Genomic DNA, 23,609 nt, shown 5'->3' on the forward strand with positions numbered 1-23,609 from the left:
TTCTTGAGCACAAATTCACATTATCAACCAGATTTTCCTCCTAAATGGAATGATGATTGTTAAGAGGCCTCAATCTAAAATTTAAAATACAGTGTTCATGTACAAATTGATGGTTGCCAGCTGAGAGGGGGTTAGGTGATAGGTGAAAAAGGAGAAGGGATTAAGAAGTACAGATTGCCAGTTATAAGAGTAGTATGGGGCTGTAAAGTACAGCATTAGGAATATAGTCAATAATGCTGTAATAACTATGTTTGGTGTCACATGGGTACTAGACTTATCAGGAGGATCACTTCATAAGTTATATATTTGTCTAATCAACTAAAACTAAAATAATGTACACCTAAAACTAAAATAATATTGTATGTCAACTTTAATTTTAAAATTAAAAATAAAACAGATATTTTTAAAAATATATATTTCTCAAGTTTTTGTTTCCAAAATAGTCTTCTATTAACACTCTTAGTTATTGACCTGTGAGTTATTTAGAGATTTGAATGTTCCTAAGTGTCTTGGTAATTTTCTTTAAAGATTTCTAGCTGTATTTCAATGTACCATGAAAACATTAGCTATATAAAGTTCTTCTTTTGAGAATTTAAGACTCTTCCAATATTTAACATATTTTTATTTTTTAAATTAAATTTATTATGGTTACAGAATTATTTTCATTTTTAAAATATATTTTTATCGATTTCAGAGAGGAAGGGAGAGAGTGAGAGAGAGAGAGAAATTGCAATGATGAGAGAGAATCATTAATTGGCTGCATCTTGCATGCCCCCCACTGGGGATCGAGCCCACAACCCAGGCATATGCCCTGACTGGTAAAAGAACCACTGAGCCACCTCGGCCGGCTGGTATTATTATTTTTCAATGAATGATCCATAGCTCAGCCAGCGTAGCTCAGTGGTTGAGCGTTGACCTATGAACCAGGAGGTCCTGATTCGATTCCTCGTCAGGGCACATGCCTGGGTTGCGGGCTTGATCCCCAGTGTGGGGCATGTAGGAGGCAGCCGATCAATGATTCTCTCTCGTCATTGATGTTTCTATCTCTCTCTCCCTCTCCCTTCCTCTCTGAAATTAAAAAAAAAAAAAAATATATATATATATATATATATACACACACACACACACACACACACACACACACACACACACACATATACACACACACACTAGAGGCCCGGTGCATGGATTCATGCACCTGTAGGTTCCTTCGGCCTGGCCTGTGGGTATTGGGCCAAAACCAGCTCTCCAACATCCCCCGAGGGGTCCCAGATTGCGAGAGGGCAGTTCTTGGGTGATATACCATGGAATCAGGCTCCCTCCTCTCTGGTTCCGGGTGCGTCACCTGAGAACCGCAGCTGCCCAGTCACCGCAGCTCGGCAGCTCCTGTGTTGAGCGTCTGCCCCCTGGTGGTCAGTGTGAGTCATAGCTACCAGCCAGTCAGCTGGTCAGCCGGTCGCTTAGGCTTTTATATAATAAATAAAAGAATGATCCATAGTGGCTAGTTCTTTTCAGAAATCCATTACCCTGCCCCAAATGAGATTTTGCCTAAGCATCCTCAAACCAAGGGCCATCTTACCTGACCCTTTCTACTTGTGTAGAATTGACCATTTCCCTCCTTTTGCCCCCACTGCTTTGGTAGCCCCAGTGATAGATTATTGCACATATTTTTCCACATATCAAATTTTGAGTACAGGTTTTCTTTTGTTCATCTTAATGTTCCCTGTATCTGGCAGAGTCCATGGAAAGTGCAAAATAAATACTTTCCAAATTAATGAAAAGAGAAAAACTGCTCTATGTGCTAAGCCAGGAAAAGATGCAGGTCAGGCCTGGCAGAGCTGTTCATACTTGACCTTGATGTTACCAAACAAATGACTATTCACAATCTGTATTTTAATAAAAATTCCTGGGACAAAATTTTGTTATGACAGTAAAATAGTCATCTGAAAATATAAAAATAAATTTTATTTACCTAATGTAATCCACTGTCCAGAATCTGAAAGTAACTTCAAATTGGGAATAACATTTGGGTCTTTGAAAAAAGCCTAAAATACAAATTTGAGAAAACAAGTTAGATACTTTATTATAAACAATAATAAGAATTAACTTCTAAAATAACTACAGTAAAATCTCACTTAACTCAATTGGAAAAAGGCAATTTTAAATCAGTAAAATGTCTAAGTAATAAATGCTTTATAAAGAAGTGCAGTTTTGTTACCTTCAAGTTGGAACAGTATGAACAACACTATGTCAAAGTATAGATATCTTTGACACTCAATTTAATAAATAGAAAATAATGATTTATAGTGAAAAGGAGGAGGCTATATAATGTTTGAAATTTGGCTTTCCTTCTATCTTGCTTTCCCAATTAATTGTCTTGGTAATCACCACCCTTCCCCAACTAGATCTAAATCTAAAAGTGATTGTCAATTTAAATCTATGCAGGGAGCACCATAAGTAAGTCATAGATTTGACATCCTAAAAAAAGTTTTATATGTGGCAAAAGAAAATAAAGTAGTCGAGTTTTAGTTTCAAGCACCAGCAGCTGACTCAGGCTGAAAAGTTGAGAAGAGAAACTTCATCAGGCAGTCCACATAATTTTCAGGAGGCGGAGAGAATCAGCTCAAGGCTGGGCCCTCGGAACAATCCATTACTCTATGCAGAACTGCCTGATGAAGAAACAGTCATCCTTGCTCACATCAAGCATTAAAAGAAGCTATCCCCATCCCTTCTCCTCACTAAGGCCACTCCTGCCAGGACTGCCCTGCCTGAAACCTGGATGCCTCTGCCACCACTGTTGCCAGTGAAATGGATTCTCTGTGTACCTCGTTCCTTAAGTTGCTCACATCTTCACTGATAGTCTGATTGGTAAACCTGAACCCCAGGTTTGTGCTTTGAGTGCAAAGGAGGCAAGTGTTTTGGGTTCCACTTTGGACTTCCATAAATAAAATTACCCCCAAATCACATGTATGCTCAAAAGGTACTAGGCAGTCAGTAAAAATAATGATATCTATGATAAGCAATAAAAGAAAAACAATAGATTGGGAGAAAATATTTGCAACAAATATGATTTTTTAAAAAAAATCTTTGGCTGACATCCCCAATGGTTAAGATTTTCTTAAAAGGGGCTGATTGCCTGGCCAGCATGGCTCAGTAGTTGAGCATTGACCTATGAACCAGGAGGTCACAATTTGATTCCCTGTCAGGGCGCGTGCCCAGGTTACAGGCTTGATCCCCAGTGTGGGGAGTGCAGGAGGCAGCCGATCAATGATTCTCTCTCATCACTGATGTTTCTAACTCCCTTTACCCTCCTCTCTGAAATCAATAAAAATGTATTTAAAAAATAATAAATAAATAAAAAGGGGCTTATTTAAACCTGCCCAAAGGGCCTGGCCTGTGTAGCTCAGTTGGTTGGAGCTTCATCCTGTGCACCAAAAGGTTACAGATCCCTGGTCAGGGTGTGTGCAGGAGGCAACTGGTCAACATTTCTCTCTTTCCTCGCTGTTTCTTTGTTCCTCTCTGTCTCTCTCAAATCAGTAAGTATATAAAAATTGAAGCCTTAGCCGGTTTGGCTCAGTGGTAGAGCATCGGCCTGCGACCGAAGGGTCCCGGGTTCCATTTCAGTCAAGGACACGTACCTCAGTTGCAGGCTCCTCCCTGGCCCTGGCCCTGATTGGGGCTCATGCAGGCGGCAACCGACTGATGTGTTTCTCTCACATTGATGTTTCTCTCTGTCTTTCCCTTTCTCTTCCACTCTCCCTAAAAATCAATGGAAATAAATATCCTTGGGTGAGGATTAAAAAAAAAAATTAAAATTAAAATAGCCCTGGCTTGGTGTGGCTCAATTGGTTGGGCTTCCTCCTGTGCACCAAAAGGTCGGGGCACATGTTCAGTTCTGGGCTTGATCCCCAGTAGGGGGTGTGCAGGAGGCAGCCAATTGATGTTTTGCTATCACATCAATGTTTCTCTCTCTCCCCCTTCCTCTCTCTCTAAAAAAAAAAAAAAAATATATATATATATATATATATATATATATATATATATATAAAACTAAACATGGAGAAAGGCTATAAAAAGTCATATAAACATACAAATAGACAATAAACTTACAAAAAGATGCTCAATTACAAGAATAGTTAGAAAATGAAAATAAAAACTAGGAGACATCACTTTTACCCATTACACTGGCAAGATTTAAAGACTGGTAACTTTGGCAGAAGCACCAGGAACTATGTACTCTCACACACTGCTGGTAGAAGTATGAATTTTTATAACCTTTTGAGAAGGAACTGGATATTAATCTTGAACATTAAAAACATGCATATCTTATGATCCAACAAATTCCACTTTGGGGTATGTGTCCTGCATAAATAAAATCACCAATATATTAAGATTTATGTATAAAAAATTTTTAAAAAAATATTTTTACTGATTTCAGAGATGAAGGGAGTGGGAAAGAGAGATAGAAACATCAAAGATGAGAGAGAATCATTGATCTGCTGCCTCCTGCATACCCCCAACTAGGGATCGAGCCCGCAACCCAGGCATGTGCCCTTGACCAGAATTGAACCCGGGAATCTTTAGTCCGCAGGTCAATGCTCTATCCATCGAGCCAAACCGGGTAGGGCTACGTATACAAATTTTTATAGTATTGTTTGTAGTGTCAAAACCTAGAAACAGGTTCAACGTCCATTAATATAAGATGGAATAACATACAGTACATTTACACTAGGTGGCATGCAGTTACTGGAAAGAGAGTCCATATTAGAACGTAAGCTCCACAGGAGTAGGAGCCTTGTCTTTCTTACTGCTATATTCCTAGGGCCTAGAGTGGGGCCTGGCACAGAGCAGTTACTCAATAAACATCTGCTGCATTGACTCTGAAGGAAAACCATGAGCATTTTGAGTAAAAAAGAATAGTTGAAGAACAATATGTATGATAAAAAACAAAAAACAAGATAAAGTCCCATTTATATGAACATAAAGAAAAGTGTGGAAGAACATATACCAAAACATTAATAGTTACCTCAGAAGTGGTGGTTGTAGTGTTGTGTGGGAGCGGGGATGGGAGGGGGGTGCGGGCGCTACGTGGAGAAGGTAGGGTAGGGGATAGAGATTGTTGACTCCATGAATTGTTCTTAGTGCTTAGATTGTTGCAATAAATATTTCTCTTATTTCAACATTCCTTTCAAGCCATCACTCTTTTCCTAAATAGCTTCTTGTTTTCCTTCTCTTCTAGTTATTCTGTATCTGGCTGCTGCTCCCACTACTCAACTAAAAGTATACTTGACTTACTAATTCCAAAATCAAATGGACACAGTCCCTGCCATGAGTATTATGAAGTGTTATAAAAGTACACAATAGGCAGACCTAATCTAATAACGTTGGGAAGAAAGGTTAATACAGAAAGAACATTTAGGTTTAGATGAGAAAGGTGAGTAGCAGGTTGGTAAATGTTTAACAACTGATATCCCTTCCTCACCCAAAACCCTGATTTGTAGCATCTGCTGATTTCCATGGTGGATTCTATGATCCAATAGTTTAGCAATCAGCAAAGATTCCTGAAAATTTAGCAGTTAAGCTGTCCTGATATGGTTCTAGCATGACAATGGATATATATAAAAATGGCAAGTTTAAACTCCATAATGTGAGAAAGGAGGGAGCATCTCATTCAAGGAAATGAAGTTCAGTGTGACCAGAGTCCAAGGGGCAATGGTCAGATGAGGTTGGGGAGTTACACTAGACCAGTGGTCGGCAAACTGCGGCTCGTGAGCCACATGCGGCTCTTTGGCCCCTTGAGTGTGGCTCTTCCACAAAATACCACGTGCGGGTGCGCACGTACAGTGCAATTGAAACTTCGTGGCCCATGCGCAGAAGTCGGTTTTCGGCTCTCAAAAGAAATTTAAATCGTTGTACTGTTGATATTTGGCTCTGTTGACTCTTGAGTTTGCTGACCACTGCACTAGACCAAGCACATTAAGCTCACACAAATATTTTTGCGGCCCAGCCAATGTAACAGTATGTAAGAAACGTTTTAATAAATATTTTGTAACTTAATTTTTACAATATCCTGTTATACATAATTATTAATGAACTGCAACATTGGCTAATGACTGATTACTATAATCGTGTTGCATTCATTTCCCTTAAGCGCCTTATGCACAGGCGCACCATTTCTTTCCACTAATACCGTGTTTTCCCGAAAATAAGACCTACTTACAGGTTTCCTTCTGAGTGAAATATAAGGCATCCCCCGAAAATAAGGCCCCCAGGCTCTGTCTCAGAATGAAAATTAATTTACCCTAAACTGGTTGCTAGGGCCGCCCCAACTGGCGTCTAGCAACCAGTGACGTTACGCAGAGTCCTGACGTCACTGCTGTGTGGAGGCAGAGCGGAGGTCGGAGTGAGCGGTGAGCACGGGGCGGGAGAGAGGAGGAGACTTTCGCAGATGCGTGTAGAACAGGGGTGGGCAAACTTTTGACTCGAGGGCCACAATGGGTTCTTAAACTGGACCGGAGGGCCAGAACAAAAGCATGGATGGAGTGTTTGTGTGAACTAATATAAATTCAAAGTAAAGGAGCGGAGGGGAGAGCAAGAGAACCGGATAGAACAGCCGGATCCGGCCCGCGGGCCGTAGTTTGCCCAAGGCTGGTGTAGAAGAACAGGAGGATTAGAGCGGACGGGACGCAGCGAAGGTGGTGAGTGCTGGTCTGTCTCTGGTGACACTACCTGATGCTTGCAGCCGCCTTCATGATGACTGAAGGTTCTCAGTCAGTGGCAGACCCTGCTCCAGCCCAGATCCAGGCCCCAGCAAGCCCCGTGACAGTCCCCAGGCAGGCCCCAGGGGGTAAATGTCTGATAAAGGGGTAGGGGGGATGTCTGGTGAAGGTGTTCAGTGGCACAAGGGTGGGGGGAGGGGGATCACTTAAAATGACACAGGAGGATCAGAGGGGCAATCAAAATGACACAGGAGGATCAAAAGGGGTTACTAAAATGGTAATCCCCCCTCTGATTCTCCTGTGCCATTTTGATTCCCCCCTCTGATCCCCCCTGTGTCATTTTGAGTGATCCTCCTCCCCCCACCTTGATACCCCAATTCCTTTTTTTTTACCCCTAGAAATGAGCGCAAAAAGAAAAAGCTACTCCGTGGAGTACAAGAAAGGAATCGTGGAAGACTCTTGGGGCCAAAATCTTACTGCTTTCTACAAAGAGAAGATATTGAGTATCCGATTGGTCCGAAAATGGCGAGCAGAGTATGGTAACCTCATTGAACAAGTGGACAAGGGAAATGCTAAAAAGCGCAAGTGCGGATCAGGTCGGCAACCATTATTTTCCGAGCTGGAAGACCTGATCTGTGAATGGGTTGTTGACAGGAGAGCAAAGGCTTTGGTTGTGAATAGGGCTCAGATTCAAGAATTTGCCCTTGCAACGGCACCACAGTTTGACATAGCCCCCGAAGACTTCAAAGCATCACAACACTGGCTGGATAATTTCCTTCAGCAAAGTGAACTGTCTTTAAGAAGATCTACAACATTGTTTAGGTTGGAAGATACTCAAGTTATTAAGCGAGCACTTGCATTCAAGTCCTTTATTGATGATGCTAACTTCTCTAAATACAATCTTTCCAACATGATTGCTATGGATGAAATTGCAGTGTTTATGGGCCAATCATCTCAAACAACAATTGAACAGCGGGGTGCCTCCTTAGCGTACATTCCCTCCACTGCTTACGAAAGTGCACGTGTTTCCTGTATTTTGGCAATTCGTCTGGATGGCACTAAAATCCCACCTTTAATCATTTCTAAGGGCAAGAAGGAAAAGATTGAACGTGTTTTGGGCGTTTTTATTCCTGAAACTGAAAAAGCCTGGGCCACACAAGCAGTTATAAGGAAGTGGGTCGATTTAGTCTGCTAGTCTGGGATGCAGCCAGCACTCACCGCGCTAAAGACATGAAGACATTTCTTCACGAAAGAAAAATAGATCAGATAATGATTCCCGCAGGAATGACGGCCTATCTCCAGATTCTTGATATTGCAATAAACAAGCCATTCAAAGACAATTTGCGCATGGAAATTAATGACTACATTGAAAATAGAATGGAGAGAAATCAGCGTGGAAACTTTGTGAAACCTAAACTGCAAGAAGTTGTGACTTGGGTGAAGAATTCATGGGAGAAAATCACTGACAGTTGCATTGCAAATGCACTGCGAGCAGGCTACCTTGACAAGAAGTACTCATTTAAAGACAGTGCTATTGCTAAACATGAGAGATATGGTCCACTGATTCTGAAAGAAATGGAGTCACAAGAAATTCACCAGGAAATTCAGGAATTGGATTGTTATGATGATGTTCCAGAAGATGATGACATGATCGTCATTGAATAAATGAGTAAATTCTTGATACTGTAGGATTCAGTTTGTCTGGTTTGTGTTGACAACTACCGTACTACCGTACCGTATACAGGTAATAAATTTCCTTTATTTTCATTTAACAATAAATGTGTACCGTATTCTTCATGGAAAAATAAGACCCTGAAAATAAGACCTAGCGTGTCTTTGGGGCAAAAATTAATATAAGACACTGTCTTATTTTCGGGGAAACACAGTACTAGCAGCGAATATTTTAGCAGCTGACTGCCACGTCATTAGTCTTGGACTGACTTGTTTGGTGTGCGCAACAGGAAATATTTCGCTTTTGGAGAACAAGAAAAATAGGTTCATTTGCATTACGTTTATTAATTCGTGCAGTTATTCAGTGTCTGGTAAGTTAATGTTCAAGAAAAAAGACTAATTTTTACTTAAATGTTCTATTATGTTAACGAATACTCATTTATTTCAGCCCTTTGTATTCAGAATGTCTCTATCAAAATAAACCTACATTTCTATGAAAATTGAAACTTCTGTTTTGGTTTTTTTTTTGGTCCACATAAACTTAAACCTTATTTTGCCTGCGTTAGCTTTTGACATGCTTGCACTAGACCTTGTAGATCACGTAAAAAAAAAAAAATTGTTTTAAATAATATATATTTTTCTTTTTTTTTAAATCCTCACCTGAGGATATTTTTCCATTGATTTTTAGAGAGAGTGGAAGACAGAGGGAAAGACAGAAATGTTGATGTGAGAGAAACACATCGATTCGTTCCCTCCTGCAGGAGCCCGGGCCAGGGAGGAGCCTACAACCGTGCCCTTGACCAGAATTGAACCCAGGACCCTTCAGTCTGCAGGCTGATGCTCTATCCACTGAGCCAAACCGGCTAGGGCCAGGTCAAAAATTTTGATGTTGATCTAAGATCTATCTAGATTGATCAGTATTTTGAATTAAGGGCAGGAGGAAGACACTGAAGGATTTAAGCAGAGGAAAGGTGATTAGAGTCATTTTTTGAGTTAATTTTGGGTGTAGCAGAGAATGAATTGAAAGGTATAGAGCAGGCGTCCTCAAACTACGGGCCGCGGGCCACGTGTGGCCCGCTGAGGATATTTATCCGGCCCGCCAGGTGCCGCTGCCTGTCCTGCTTAGCAGCCAACTCGTCCCGGGCCTGCAGTGCGCATAGGAATTTGTTCATAGTTGTTTTTTTTTTAAACTATAGTCCGGCCCTCCAGCGGTCTGAGGGACAGTGAACTGGCCCCCTGTTTAAAAAGTTTGAGGACCCCTGGTATAGAGACTAGTTAGGAGAGAGGATTATGCTATAATTCGGAATATTTGATATTCACATCAGTCAAGCCCATAGCAAGTAGGGAGGTAGAGAAGTGAATGGATTCAAAGCATATTTAGGAGAAGCAAAGGGAGCCAGAAGAATCAAAGGTGACTCCTGGAAATTTTGTATGAAAAAACCAGGCAGAACGCCTGTCATTTAATGAAATGAGAAAGGGACCAGGTATGTGGGGTGAAGATGAACACATTCAACAAGTATTTGTGAATGTCAGTCTACATTATGACAAGCAAAACAAAGTCCCTGTTGCCATGGAATTTACATTTAGTGGTGGAGGATAAAGGTAAACATGTTACAGGTACCATACATGCCCAATTACAAAAAGTAAGTTTTCCCCAAAGTTATTCCTCAGAAAAAAAGGAAGTTGTTGCCTTACAAAGTTTCAAAGTAAAGTGTTTGCACATCTATTTTAGTATATGTAACATACATGTTTGAAAAGAAACAAGCTACACCCTGGCCAGCGTGGGTCAGTTGGTTGGGGGTGTATGGGAGGCAGCTTATAGATGTTGCCATCCTGGGCACCAGGTGGTTGGCCTTTCAATTCCCAGTCAGGGGCACATGCTGGCTTACAGGCTTGGTCCCCAGTGGGGGTGTGTACAGGAGGCAGCTTATAGATGCTGCACCATTGATGTTTCTCTCTCTAAACATCAATGGACAAGCCCTTTTTTTGTTGTTGTTAATTCTCACCCGAGGATACTTTTTTCACTGATTTTTTAGAGAATGGAAGGGAGAGAGGGAGGGGCAGAGAGAGAGAGACATCAATGTGAGAGAGACACATCAATTAGTTGCCTCCTGCACGTGTTCCCATTAGGCCTGCGATGAAACCTGCAACCCAGGTACATACCCTTGACTGGGAATTGAACCCATGACCTTTCAGTGCACAGGCCGATGCTCTAACCCAGGGGTGGGCAAAGTTTTTGACTCGAGGGCCACAATGGGTTCTTAAACTGGACCGGAGGGCCGGAACAAAAGCATGGATGGAGTGTTTGTGTGAACTAATATAAATTCAAAGTACAGGAGCGGAGGGGAGAGCAAGAGAACCCTCCGCTCTTTCGGCTCCGCGGGCCGGACAGAACAGCTGAACAGGCTGGATCCAGCCCGCAGGCTGTAGTTTGCCCACGGCTGCTAACCACTAAGCCCACTGGCCAGGGCATGAATTCTTAAAAAAAAAAAAAAAAGTAACAAGCTGGAATGAATCTCAATCAATACTGGTTTTGAATGCTTTTTAGACATCTTCTGAACAAATCAATAAAGCAGGGAATTTATTTAAGATTTAGTCATTTTTCGGGAGGGATATTAACTTACAAATTACATTTAAGTCATTATAAATACAAGTAGGCTAAATGGCCTGCAATGAATTGATGTGGAGCTAATGGAAGTAAGTCTTCATAAAGGCTCCTTAAAGAAAGCAATATGATAGCTGTCATTGGGATTAAAATTATACACCTAACAAATTAATAAAAAAACAACAACAACCTACCTTAATGTATGCAAATATATTTTGGGGTTGTTAGAGAATTTCCAGTGAGGCATTAGAAGGGATTCTCTGCACCTCAATTAACTTTAGGAAAGCTGATGTGTTTTGTGAAAATATTAATGACTCATAAACTAATTACAGCGATAACAAATATACTGATGATAAAATGCATGTGAAGATTTGAATAAACTTGTTTCATAGAATGTGAATTTGAAAAATACTTCTAAAATTAATATATATTTCCTATATAATTCTTTTTTTAAAAAAATACTTGATTGATTTTTACAGAGAGGAAGGGAGATAGAGTTAGAAACATCAATGAGAAACATCAATCAGCTGTCTCCTGCACACCCCCTACTGGGGATGTGCCTGCAATCAAGGTACATGCCCTTGACCAGAAGCAAACCCAGGATCCTTCAGTCCGCAGGCCAACACTCTACCCACTGAGCCAAACCAGTTAGGGCTCTATATAATTCTTAATGTATGTCTACTGCATGCCACACATGTGAAATATACATATTTGATATTTTAATCTATATGACACTGCTGGTTTCTAACCCAATGTCAATTCTCTCCTCTCCCTTAAGAAATCGTAATTTATTTACCCATGTACGTGCTCAGCTAAAATTCTGCACTTCTAGTCTCTGTGGCATGTGGCAATGAGATGTATGCAGCCTGGTCATGAAATGTAAGCAGACGTATTGTGCAGACCTTCGGGAGAGCCCTGTAAATTAAGGAACTTCCTTGCAGTTTATGTGTAAGATTCCCCTCCCATCAGCCCCAGTCCCATGGTGAGGATGCCAACACTGTATACTGAGCCCGGTGCTCTCTTAGGACTCAAAGTGAGATCTTATATTCAACTATCTAGGATATTGCCACTTAGATACACCTCAAATTTAGCACGACTAAAACTGAACTCATTTTGTTTGCATCATCTACCACTCCAGTCAACCAAATCTGAAACTTAGTGCCTTACTCTGAATATTTTATCAGTCCTTGTGTATTGCCTTTTTCATAAACATCTCTCCAGGCCATTATGGTGTTTTGAACTTGGTGCTATTGTCTTAATTGAGAACATCATCATAATTGAGAAGCAGTTTCCAATTTGGTCTCATTGCTTCCAGACTCAGTTTCTACCCTCCACACTTCTACCACACTGATCTCAGTATTTTACATTTTACTGTCTTGCTGAAAACCTTTCAGTTGCTCCTCATTAGCTAGTAAAGCTCAAACTCCTTTGCATGGCTCAAGAGGTCTTCTAAAATATTGCCCCACCCATCTGTCTAACATTGTTTCCTCACTTTGTCTACCTGACAAACTTCTCCACTTCTTTCAAGTGACTTCTGTAAACCCTCCTCTGACCACTGCAGTCAGAAACAGTCACTTTCTCTTTTGTGCCACCCCAGTACCTTGTGCACACGCTTTGTTTCATATTACTGTTCACTCTGCAATGCAATCTTTGGTGTTCCCCTCTCCTTAACTATCTTGTTCATCAGCACAGACCTAGGAACTAAAGAAATGTTTGCTGGAGGAATGTTCCCTTCCTTATTTCCATCCATTTACTACCTCACAAATGAACTTGGAACATAATTCATTTTTAAATTGAAAAATCCAGAATCTGGAATTCTGGTTTAAGCAATACCCTTTGTTCAGTTATGAGGTTTTGTAGTAGAAATGACATGGATGTTTAAGTTAGAAGGCCTGGATTCTGCCATTTGCTGAGCATTGTTGCACAAATTATCTAACTATTCTGAGCTTTAGTTTCCTAAGCTATAAAATGGGGATCAAAACACCAAACTTACCAGATTGTAGGAAAGATTAATGACAAATGTATAAAAAGTGCTGAAAGCTAATCTGGCAAACAATAGTCACTATTGCTATAGAAAAACACTATGGCCCTAGCCGGTTTGTCTCAGTGGATAGAATGTCGGCCGGTGGACCAAAGGGTCCCGGGTTCAATTCCTCGGGCCGGGCCCCAGGGCCCATGCAGGAGCCAACCAATTGATGTGTTTATCTCACACAGATATTTCTCTCTGTCTTCCCCTCTTTCTAAAAATCAATGGAAAAATATCCTCAGGTGAGGATTAACAAAAAAAAGATGAGATCATAACAACTGCTTTGGAAACTGGTATTATCTAGTAAAGAGAGGGAGGGAGGGTGAGAGACCATATGTGACCATATTTGTAGTCTCTTAGAGTTCCTTGGAAAGGTTTTCTGCAACTGAGGAGCTTGAGCCAGTGAGGGCCCCTGAAGATTCAAATCCCCTCCTGGGCCATGCTCTTAGCCACAATGCTTTATTTCCTCCAAATTAATTACACAAGTCACAATGATGATTGTACGAGTACATCTCTTTGAATTGAAATCTTCTATATATATAAAAGCCTAAGTGACTGTTACCACAGGATGACTGGCTGGTAGCTATGATGCTCACTGACCACCAGGGGGCAGACACTCAATGCAGGAGCTGCCCCCTGGTGGTCAGTGCACTCCCACAGCCAACCTTCCACAGCTGGCCAACCTCCCGGGGTCCCTCCCTCTAGCTGGCTAGCCCCAATAGGCCCCAATTGCTAGTCGGGCTGAGGGACCCCACCCGTGCACAAATTTGTGCACCAGGCCTCTAGTATGGAAATAATAGTGTCTACCTCACAGGAAAAATAAATTAGGATTAACAAACATGAAGAAAAAAATCGCCTGGTATTAAGAAAATTGGTTGTGCTTTATGAATGTCTTGAATCTATTGATTAATTCTTTGTCTAATGCACAACCCATATGAATTCTACTCTCTCCTCCATGAAATTCTCCCCAACACAAATGCCCTTCTCTATGGAGTGGTCTTTTTTCCTTGCCTAGGATATCCGATATATCCTCCATTATAGCAATTATTTTACTGTGTTGTAGAGAGTATTTTACATTTTTAGCTTCCAAACTGTATATGCTTTGCAAGCTGGGATCAAATCTTTTTAAAACCCCTGAGCAGGGACATAGTAAGTATTCAATAAATATTTATTGAATAAGTGACTTACATGAAAAATTTTGTGCCCTAGCTGGTTTGGCTCAGTGGATAGAGCATGAGCCTGCGGACTGAAGGGCCCCAGGTTTGATTTCAGTCATGGGCACATGCCCGGATTGCAGGCTCAATCCCCAGTAGGGGGTGGGTAGGAGGCAGCCAATCAATGATTCTCTCTCATCATTGATGTTTCTCTCTCTCCCTCTCCCTTCCTCTCTGAAATCAATAAAAATATATTAAAATTTTTTATAACACTCTCAAATTCAGTGAATTAAATTCTGATTTTTTTTTAAATTATGAAGAGCCAGTACTGGTATAAATGAAAAATAAAAACTATAAAAATCTAACAATGAATATTTGAGAAATATCATTAATGTCATCAGTAGCATTATATTAGCATATTATATTAACATTATAACACTAGCTTAGGAAAGAGAAATAGACATTCAACCCATTTACCCTCTGTTAAGGGTTGAATTAGTGTACCCACCAAAATTCATGTCCTTCCTAGAACCTCAGAAAGTGACGTTAGTTGGAAACAGGGTTGTTGCAGATGTAATTAGTGTAGGGTGGGCCCTTAATATTCACCGGTGTTCTTATAAAAAGAGACACAGACATAGACACAAGAAGACAGACGGCTAAGTGATGCTGACATGGGTAGAGATGAAAGTTCTGCAGTGGCAAGCCAAGGCGTACCAAGGATTGCTGGCAACCACTGGAAGCGAGGAAGAGGTAAGGAAGGATTCTTCTCTACAGATTTCAGAGGGAGCATCACTCTGCCGACACCTCTCTTCTAAAACTGGGAGATAATATATTTCTGTTATATTTACCCACTTATTTTGTGATACTTTGGTGCAACGGTCATGGGAAACTAATATACCCTCACAGTAAACACATTGATTTATTCATTAGGCTACTATTTTCTTCACTCTTCATGAGGGGATCGGATTTTTGTTTATTGACAGTCTTGCCACAGGCCCGGGCGATCCCTGAAAGCCAGACTCCTGTGAGTCTTGTTGGGTCTTGTAGCCCCAGCACTTGACAACATCTCTAGCACATGGTAGGCCCTCAGGAAGTGCTGGTGAATGAGTGAATAAATCAGTGCCCCAAGGAGAAGAATAGCAAAGATAGTATCACAGACCATAACAGGTTTTTCCATTTGACTGAGGAGAAAAAAAACCCAGGAATTAAAAGGAATGTGACTTAGCCCTGACCGGTTTGGCTCAGTGGATAGAGCGTCGGCCTGCAGACTCAAGGGTCCCGGGTTCGATTCCGGTCAAGGGCATGTACCTTGGTTGCGGGCACATACCCATGGGGGGTGTGCAGGAGGCAGCTGATCGATGTTTCTCTCTCATCGATGTTTCTAACTCTCTATCCCTCCTTTCTTTAAAAAATTAATAAAATATATTACAAAAATAAAAGTAATGTGACTTAATTTTTTTTTTTTTTAAATATATTTTATTGATTTTTTACAGAGAGGAAGGAAGAGGGATAGATAGTCAGAAACATCGATGAGAGAGAAACATCGATCAGCTGCCTCTTGCACACCTCCTACTGGGGATGTGCCTGCAACCAAGTTACATGCCCTTGACCGGAATCCAACCCGGGACCTTTCAGTCCGCAGGCTGATGCTCTATCCACTGAGCCAAACCGGTTTTGGCAATGTGACTTAATTTTAACGAACACACCAGAACTTGTTTCAAGTGAGCTTTTTCCTTTTCAAACCACTTACTTCTAGTAGCTAAAAATTTATTATTATTATTTTTTGATTCCTCATTTGGGAGTGCTCTTCGAGCCTGTTCTCTCAAAGACAGACTGGATTTCCACAAACAAAAGTAATTTGAAGCTAAGCCTAGTGATTAAAGCTGGTGATAAAGCTGGGTAATAAATACTCAAAAATGAGATGTGCCTATTAAAAATAGAGGCTGATTTTCTAAAATTGTAAATATCTCTATGGAAGGATACTGACGATGTGCTAATGTATGGTGACGGGAAACGTAAAAGTTCCTTTAAAAAATTATCATGTGCTGTTCTCCAACTCCAAGAAACAACGTCCCCACGTGGTGGAGTGTTCGTAACAATCTCTGCCGAAGCGGGGGGATTTAAAATCAGGAGAGACCCCGAACCTCTGCAGCCCCCATACCAACCATAACGAAGTCATCCTTCCGATAGCCCCGGAACACCTGGTCAAACCCGAACGCCTGGGCCTTGATCCTGCCCAGCATGGACCTGGAGCACAGGAGGGGAAAGTCAGCTTGGGGCCGGCACCCTCCGAGAGCACAGCGGCCAGTCCCACCCCGAGCCCGCCGCTGCGCGCCTCACCGGCCTTCGGGGTCCCACTCGGGATGGGGCGCCCCACCCGCCGCCCCGACGCCGGCCCGCGTCCCCACAGCCGCGAAGGCCAAGGGTTTCTCCTCCTCGCCCCGGCCCCTCACCACTGGCGGAGCCGGCTGGCGCTCTCCTGCGTGCTCAGAGACGCGAAGGTTTTCTGAGGCAGAAATCTGAAGTAGTAGCCGCCCAAATCCCCCGGCTCCCCGGCCGCCATCGTGGTCCCCGCTGCGCCGAAGTGGGCGCCGTTTCCTTAGAGACGCGGAGGCCGACGCCGTGGGGGCGGGGCGGGGGCGGGGCCACGCGTCTTCCCCGTCGGGTCCTCTGTCCTGGCTCAGGGCGGGCAGGGCCCCAGGAAGCCGCCTGGGTTTTCGGGGAGCTGGTGCCCACGCTCCTCCCGCGCCCCAGCATTCACACTCCTCCACCCCCAGCCTAGCGGCTGTGATAACTAGGAAAATTGCCAATGCATTCTTGTAGAAATGAACTCTTGATAATAATAACTGTGCGTGGGTTGGTTTCCTAGTCTCAATGGTTGTAATCTCGGATTTATAGTTATCTAGGTTTGATGACTCAAACATTTCTGAAGAAAAATTATTCTGAACTCATTAGGTTTATCTATTTTGGAAGACAAATGTCTACGACTACGTGACTACTTGGGAAACGATGGTTTTACCATCTGGATCTTTTTTTGTTAAGGGACATCTGAAGGCTAAAACAATTTTGGCATACACACCACAGTACAATAGGCTGTTTAATGGAAACTACTGAAAATTACCTTTTGTATCTATAATTCTTGTTTTGTTTTCTGTAATTGCAGTGGATCTGGCTTCGGAATGTGGGGATCGTTTTCCCCCACAGATTCGGAAGCCGGATCCTTTGCTAATCCCCTTTCCTTTCCCCCTAGTCTTCAAGAACTGATCTTGATTATCCCTGTCCACAACAGCAGGAGAGATGGAGAGATAAACACACACTGAGAATACGTATTTTATTCACGTTGATTAGTACTTCATTATATTACTAAACCACAGTTTATCCTTTTGGGTTGTTTACAGTTTGAGGGTATTCTGGAAGCAATCACAAACATCAGGGATATGCCTTTTTCTTTTTTTTTTACATCTTCATCTGAGGATAGGTTTTGAGAGAGGGAGGAAGGTAGAGAGAGAGAGCGAGAGAGAATGAGAGAGGAGAGAAACATCGATGGGTTGCCTCCAGTATGCTCCCCAACTGGGGATCAAACCCAAAACCTAGGTGAATAGAACCCACAACCTTTTGGTGTATGGGAAGACACTCCAACAACTAAGCAGTGGGGCCAGAGCAGGGTGCATGTCTTTTGATGGACTTATGCACTCATTCCTGTGGGAAATATATCCAAGAGTGGAAGTGCTTAGCCATAGGGCATGCTGGTTTTGCTAGATACTCCAGAAGTTTTCTAAAGTAGATCAACTTACACACCAACTAGCAATGTGAGATTTCCAGTTGTTCTACATTTTTGCAAACAGCCCATGCTGTGAGGGTGTATTAATTTCTCATTGTGATTTTTAAGTTTGCGTTTCCTTGATAGTTAATGTTGTCGAGCAATTTTTTATATGCCTAGTGACCGTTTGGGTATCTTCTTCAGTGAAGTGCTTATTCAAGTGTTTTGCCCATGAAAGGTTGTCAGTCTTTTCTTATTTATGGGAAATTTATAATAGTCTGGATATAAGTCCAGTGCCAGATATACAGGGTGTCCCCCCCCACAAACATTCACACACACTATAAAGGCATGTTTGTTAAAATACATTTAATTTTCAAAATGTAATAGAATCTACAGCCATCAGCTGTTAAAGGTGTATACATTTTTTGGGGGACACCCTATATGTGTTGCAAATATTTTCCTTTTTGTCTGTAGCTTGTTTGTAGCTTTGATGCTCAGAAATTCGTAATTTTTTAAAAATATATTTTATTGATATTTTAGAGAGGAAGGAAGAGGGATAGAGAGAAACATCAATGAGAGAGAAACATCGATCAGCTGCCTCCTGCACACCGCCCACTGGGGATGTGCCCGCAACCAAGGTACATGCCCTTGACCGGAATCAAACCTGGGACCTTTCAGTCTGCAGGCCGACGCTCTATTCACTGAGCCAAACCAGTCAGGGCAGAAATTCTTAATTTTAATGAAGCACAATTAAGTTTATTTTTTGTGCCATGTTTGCTTTTTTGCCTACAAAGACTCATGGAAATAGTCTCACATTTATGTCCATGATTCAGCTCAAAATAATTTTTTAAGCTCATTCAATTTTTTCCACATGGTTTTCCATTTAACCGAGCTCTGTACATTGATAAGCAGACTGAACATTTCTAACCCACTGAATTGAAATGGCCCTTTAAAAAAATCCGGTGATTATTTCTGCTTAATCCTTCTTTATTTTCTTGTTTAATTTTTTTAAAAAAAATATATTTTATTGATATTTTACAGAGAGGAAGGGAGAGGGATAGAGAGCTAGAAACATCGATGGGAGAGAAACATCGATCGGCTGCCTCCTGCACACCTCCCACTGGGGATGTGCCCACAACCAAGGTACATGCCCTTGACCGGAATCGAACCCGGGACCCTTCAGTCCGCAGGCCGACGCTCAATCCACTGAGCCAAACCGGTTTCGGCTTAATTTTTTTTTTTAATTTAATAAATCTTTATTGTTCAGATTATTACAATTGTTCCTCTTTTTTCCTCCCATAGCTCCCCTCCACCTGGTTCCCACCCCACCCTCTGCCCTTACTTCCCCCCACTGTCCTCATCCATAGGTGTACGATTTTTTTTTTTCAAAATAGTAACAATTTATTTTTTATTTTTTTGTGTGTTTTATTTTTTTATTAAGGTATTATATGTGTACATATCTTACCATTGCCCCCCCCCCCACCCCACTCCCATACATGCCCTCACCCCCCAATGTTTTGCATCCTTTGGTTACTCTTATATGCATGCATATAAGTCCTTCAGTTGATCTCTTATTTCCCCCACCTCTCCCTAACCTTACCGCTGTAATTTGATAGTCTGTTTGATGCTTTACTGCCTCTGTATCTATCTTTTTGTTCATCAGTTTATAACGTTTTTCATTATCCCCAAATGAGTGAGATCATGTGGTATTTTTCTTTCATTGACTGGCTTATTTCACTTAGCATAATGTTCTCTAATTCCATCCAGGTGCCTACAAATGGTAGCAATTCCTTCTTTTTTATGGCAGCATAGTATTCCATTGTGTAGATGTACCATAGTTTTCTGATCCAGTCATCTGCTGACGGGCACCTAGGCTGTTTCCAAATCTTAGCTATTGTAAATTGTGCTGCTATGAACATAGGGGTGCATATATCCTTTCTGATTGGTGTTTCTGGTTTCTTAGGATATATTCCTAGGAGTGGGATTACTGGGTCAAATGGGAGTTCCATTTTCAGTTTTTTGAGGAAACTCCATACTGTTCTCCACAGTGGCTGCACCAGTCTGCATTCCCACCAGCAGTGCACGAGGGTTCCTTTTTCTCCACATCCTCGCCAACACTTGTCGTTTTGTTGATGATAGCCATTCTGACAGGTGTGAGATGGTATCACATTGTCGTTTTGATTTGCATCTCTCGGATAATTAGTGACTTTGAGCATGTTTTCATGTGTCTCTTGGCCTTCCTTCTGTCTTCTTTCGAAAAGATTCTATTTAGGTCCATTGCCCATTTTTTTATTGGATCATTTATCTTCCTTTTATTAAGTTGTATAAGCTGCCTGTAGATGTTGGAGATTAAACCTTTATCAGTGATAACATTTGCAAATATGTTCTCCCATACAGTGGGGTTTCTTGTTGTTTTGTTGATGGTTTCTTTTGCTGTGCAAAAGCTTTTTATTTTGATGTAGTCCCATTTGTTTATTTTCTCTTTGGCTTCCATTGCCCTAGGGGCAGTATCAGTGAAAAAGTTCTTTTGGCATATGTCTGAGATTTTGCTGCCTGTGGATTCCTCTAGTATTTTTATGGTTTCCCGTCTTATATTTAAGTCCTGTATCCATTTTGAGTTTATTTTTGTGTATGGTGTAAGTTGGTGATCTAGTTTCATTTTTTTGCATGTATCTGTCCAATTTTCCCAATACCATTTATTGAAGAGACTGTCTTGACTCCATTGTATGCTCATGCCTCCTTTGTCAAATATTAATTGCGCATATTGGTTTGGGTCGATAGCTGGATTCTCTATTCTATTCCATTGATCTATATGTCTGTTCTTGTGCCAGTACCAGGCTGTTTTGAGGACAGTGGCTTTGTAATACAGCTTGAAATCTGGTATTGAGATCCCTCCTACTTTATTCTTCTTTCTCAGGATTGCTGTGGCTATTCAGGGTCTTTTTTTATTCCATATGAATTTTTGGAGAGTTCTTTCTAGGTCTGTGAAATATGCTGTTGGTATTTTAATGGGGAGTGCAATGAATCTATAGATTGCTTTGGGTAGTATGGACATTTTAATGATGTTGATTCTCCCAATCCATGAACATGGTATGTTCTTCCATGTGTTTATGTCTTCCTCTTTATCTTTTTTCAGTGTCCTGTAGTTTTCCGCGTATAGGTCTTTTACCTCCTTGGTTAGGTTTATTCCTAAGTATCTTAATTTTTTTGGTGCGATGGAAAATGGGATTGCTTTTTTAGTCTCTCTTTCTGTAAGTTCACTGTTGGTGTATAGAAATGCCATAGATTTCTTGGCATTAATTTTGTATCCTGCTACATTGCCAAATTCATTTATTAAGTCTGTTAGTTTTTTGATGGAGTCTTTCGGGTTTTTTATGTACAATATCATGTCATCTGCAAATAAGGACAGCTTTACTTCTTCTTTTCCAATTTGGATGCCTTTTATTTCTTCTTCTTGTCTAATTGCAATGGCTAATACTTCCAGTACTATGTCAAACAGGAGTGGTGAGAGTGGGCATCCCTGTCTTGTTCCTGTTCTTAGGGGAAATGGTTTTAGTTTTTGCCCATTGAGTATGATGTTAGCTGTGGGTTTATCATATATAGCTTTTATTATGTTGAGGTATGATCCTTCTATTCCCACCTTGTTGAGAGTTTTTATCAAGAAAGGGTGTTGGATTTTGTCAAATGCTTCCTCTGCATCAATTGATATGACTATGTGATTTTTATCTCTCAGTTTGTTTATGTGATGTATCACATTTATTGATTTGCGGATATTGTACCATCCTTGCATTTCTGGGATAAACCCTACTTGGTCATGGTGTATGATCTTTCTGATGTACTGCTGGATCCGATTTGCTAGAATTTTGTTGAGGATTTTGGCATCTACATTCATGAGGGATATTGGCCTGTAATTCTCCTTCATTGTGTTGTCTTTATCTGGTTTTGGTATTAGGGTGATGCTGGCTTCGTAGAAGGAGCTTGGAAGTGTTCCTTCCTCTTGAATTTTTTGGAATAGTCTGAGGAGGATAGGTTTTAGTTCTTCCTTGAATGTTTGGTAAAACTCTCCTGTGAAGCCGTCTGGCCCCGGGCTTTTGTTTGCCGGAAGCTCTTTGATGACTGCTTCAATTTCTTCCATAGTTACTGGCATATTGAGCTGTTTAGATACTTCCTGATTGAGTTTTGGAAGGTTATATTTTTCTAGGAATATGTCCATTTCCTCCAGGTTGTCGAGTTTGTTGGAATAGAGTTGTTTGTAGTATTTTTTAACAATCCTTTGTATTTCGGCGGGATCTGTTGTTATTTCACCTCTTTCATTTCTGATTTTGTTTATTTGGGTCCTCTCTCTTTGCTTCTTGGTGAGCCTGGCTAGAGGTTCATCAATCTTGTTTATCCTTTCAAATAACCAGCTCTTGGTTTTGTTGATCTTTTGTATTGTTTCTTTGGTCTCTATGTCGTTGATCTCTGCTCTGATCTTTATTATTTCCTTCCTTCTGCTTACACTGGGCTTTTCTTGTTGCTCTTTTTCTAACACTTTGAGTTGTTGGGTTAGGTAATTTATTACCATTGTTTCTTGTTTTTTTGCAGTAGGCTTGTAGAGCTATGAACTTCCCTCTCAAGACTGCTTTCACTGTGTCCCATAGATTTTGGATTGTAGTGTTTTCATTGTCATTTGTTGCCATGATGTTTTTTATTTCTTCTTTGATCTCTGTGGTAACCCAGTCATGGTTTAATAGCATGCTGTTTAGTCTCCATGTGTTTGATTTCTTTGGGTTGTTTTTATTGTAGTTGATTTCCAGTTTTATGCCACTGTGGTCTGAGAAGATGCTTAATATGATTTCTATCTTCTTGCATTTGAAGAGACTTTGCTTATGTCCCAACATATGGTCTATCTTTGAAAATGACCCATGTGCACTTGAGAAGAATGTATATTCTGTGGCTTTGGGGTGAAATGTTCTGAAGATGTCAATTAATTCCATCTGGTCTAGTGAGTCATTTAGGATTGATGTTTCTTTGCTGATTTTTTGTTTAGAGGATTTGTCCCATGGTGATAGTGGGGTATTAAAGTCTCCTACTATGATTGTATTGCTGTCAATCTCTCCCTTGATATCCTCCAGGAGTTTTTTTTATGTATTTGGGTGCTCCTGTATTGGGTGCATATATGTTTACCAGAGTTATTTCTTCTTGTTGGATTGCTCCCTTTAGTATTATGAAGTGGCCTTCCTTATCTCTTGTTATGTCCTTCACTTTGAGATCTAATTTGTCAGATATAAATATTGCTACCCCAGCTTTTTTTTCAGTTCCATTTGCCTGGAAAACCTTTTTCCATCCCTTCACCCTCAGTCTGTGTGCATCTTTTTTTCTGAGGTTGGTTTCTTGTAGACAGCAGATATATGGGTCATGTTTTCTTATCCAATCCGTTACCCTATGTCTTTTGATTGGTGCATTTAATCCATTTACATTTAAAGTTATTATTGATAGGTATTTATTTGTCGCCATTCTTATTCTTTACCCCTGTGTTCCTTCTTCGCTTCCTATTTCCTTTTTTTTTTTTTTTTTTTTTTTTTATAGCAGACCCTTTAGCATTTCTTGCATTGCTGGTTTGGTGGTAATAAATTCCCTTAGTCCTTTCTTGTCTGTGAAGCTCCTGAGTTCACCTTCAATTTTGATTGATAGC

At 41.0% G+C, this 23,609-nt stretch overlaps 1 protein-coding gene across 1 annotated transcript in view; it reads right to left on the bottom strand.

The window, feature by feature from the left end:
- Window positions 1-16,860, bottom strand: part of CFAP300 (cilia and flagella associated protein 300) — a 39,054-nt gene extending 22,194 nt beyond the window's left edge. The window contains exons 1-3 of the mRNA XM_080641313.1: window positions 16,629-16,860; window positions 16,341-16,422; window positions 1,973-2,045 (exon numbers count right to left, since the gene is read on the bottom strand). Of these exons, the coding sequence (XP_080497439.1) occupies window positions 1,973-2,045; window positions 16,341-16,422; window positions 16,629-16,738 (265 nt within the window). The 5' untranslated portion in view covers window positions 16,739-16,860. The remainder of the gene's footprint in view (window positions 1-1,972; window positions 2,046-16,340; window positions 16,423-16,628) is intronic.
- Between the last annotated feature and the right edge of the window lie 6,749 nt (window positions 16,861-23,609).

This window comes from Plecotus auritus (assembly GCF_963455305.1).
Source record: "Plecotus auritus genome assembly, chromosome: 9".
Taxonomy (NCBI): domain Eukaryota; kingdom Metazoa; phylum Chordata; class Mammalia; order Chiroptera; family Vespertilionidae; genus Plecotus; species Plecotus auritus.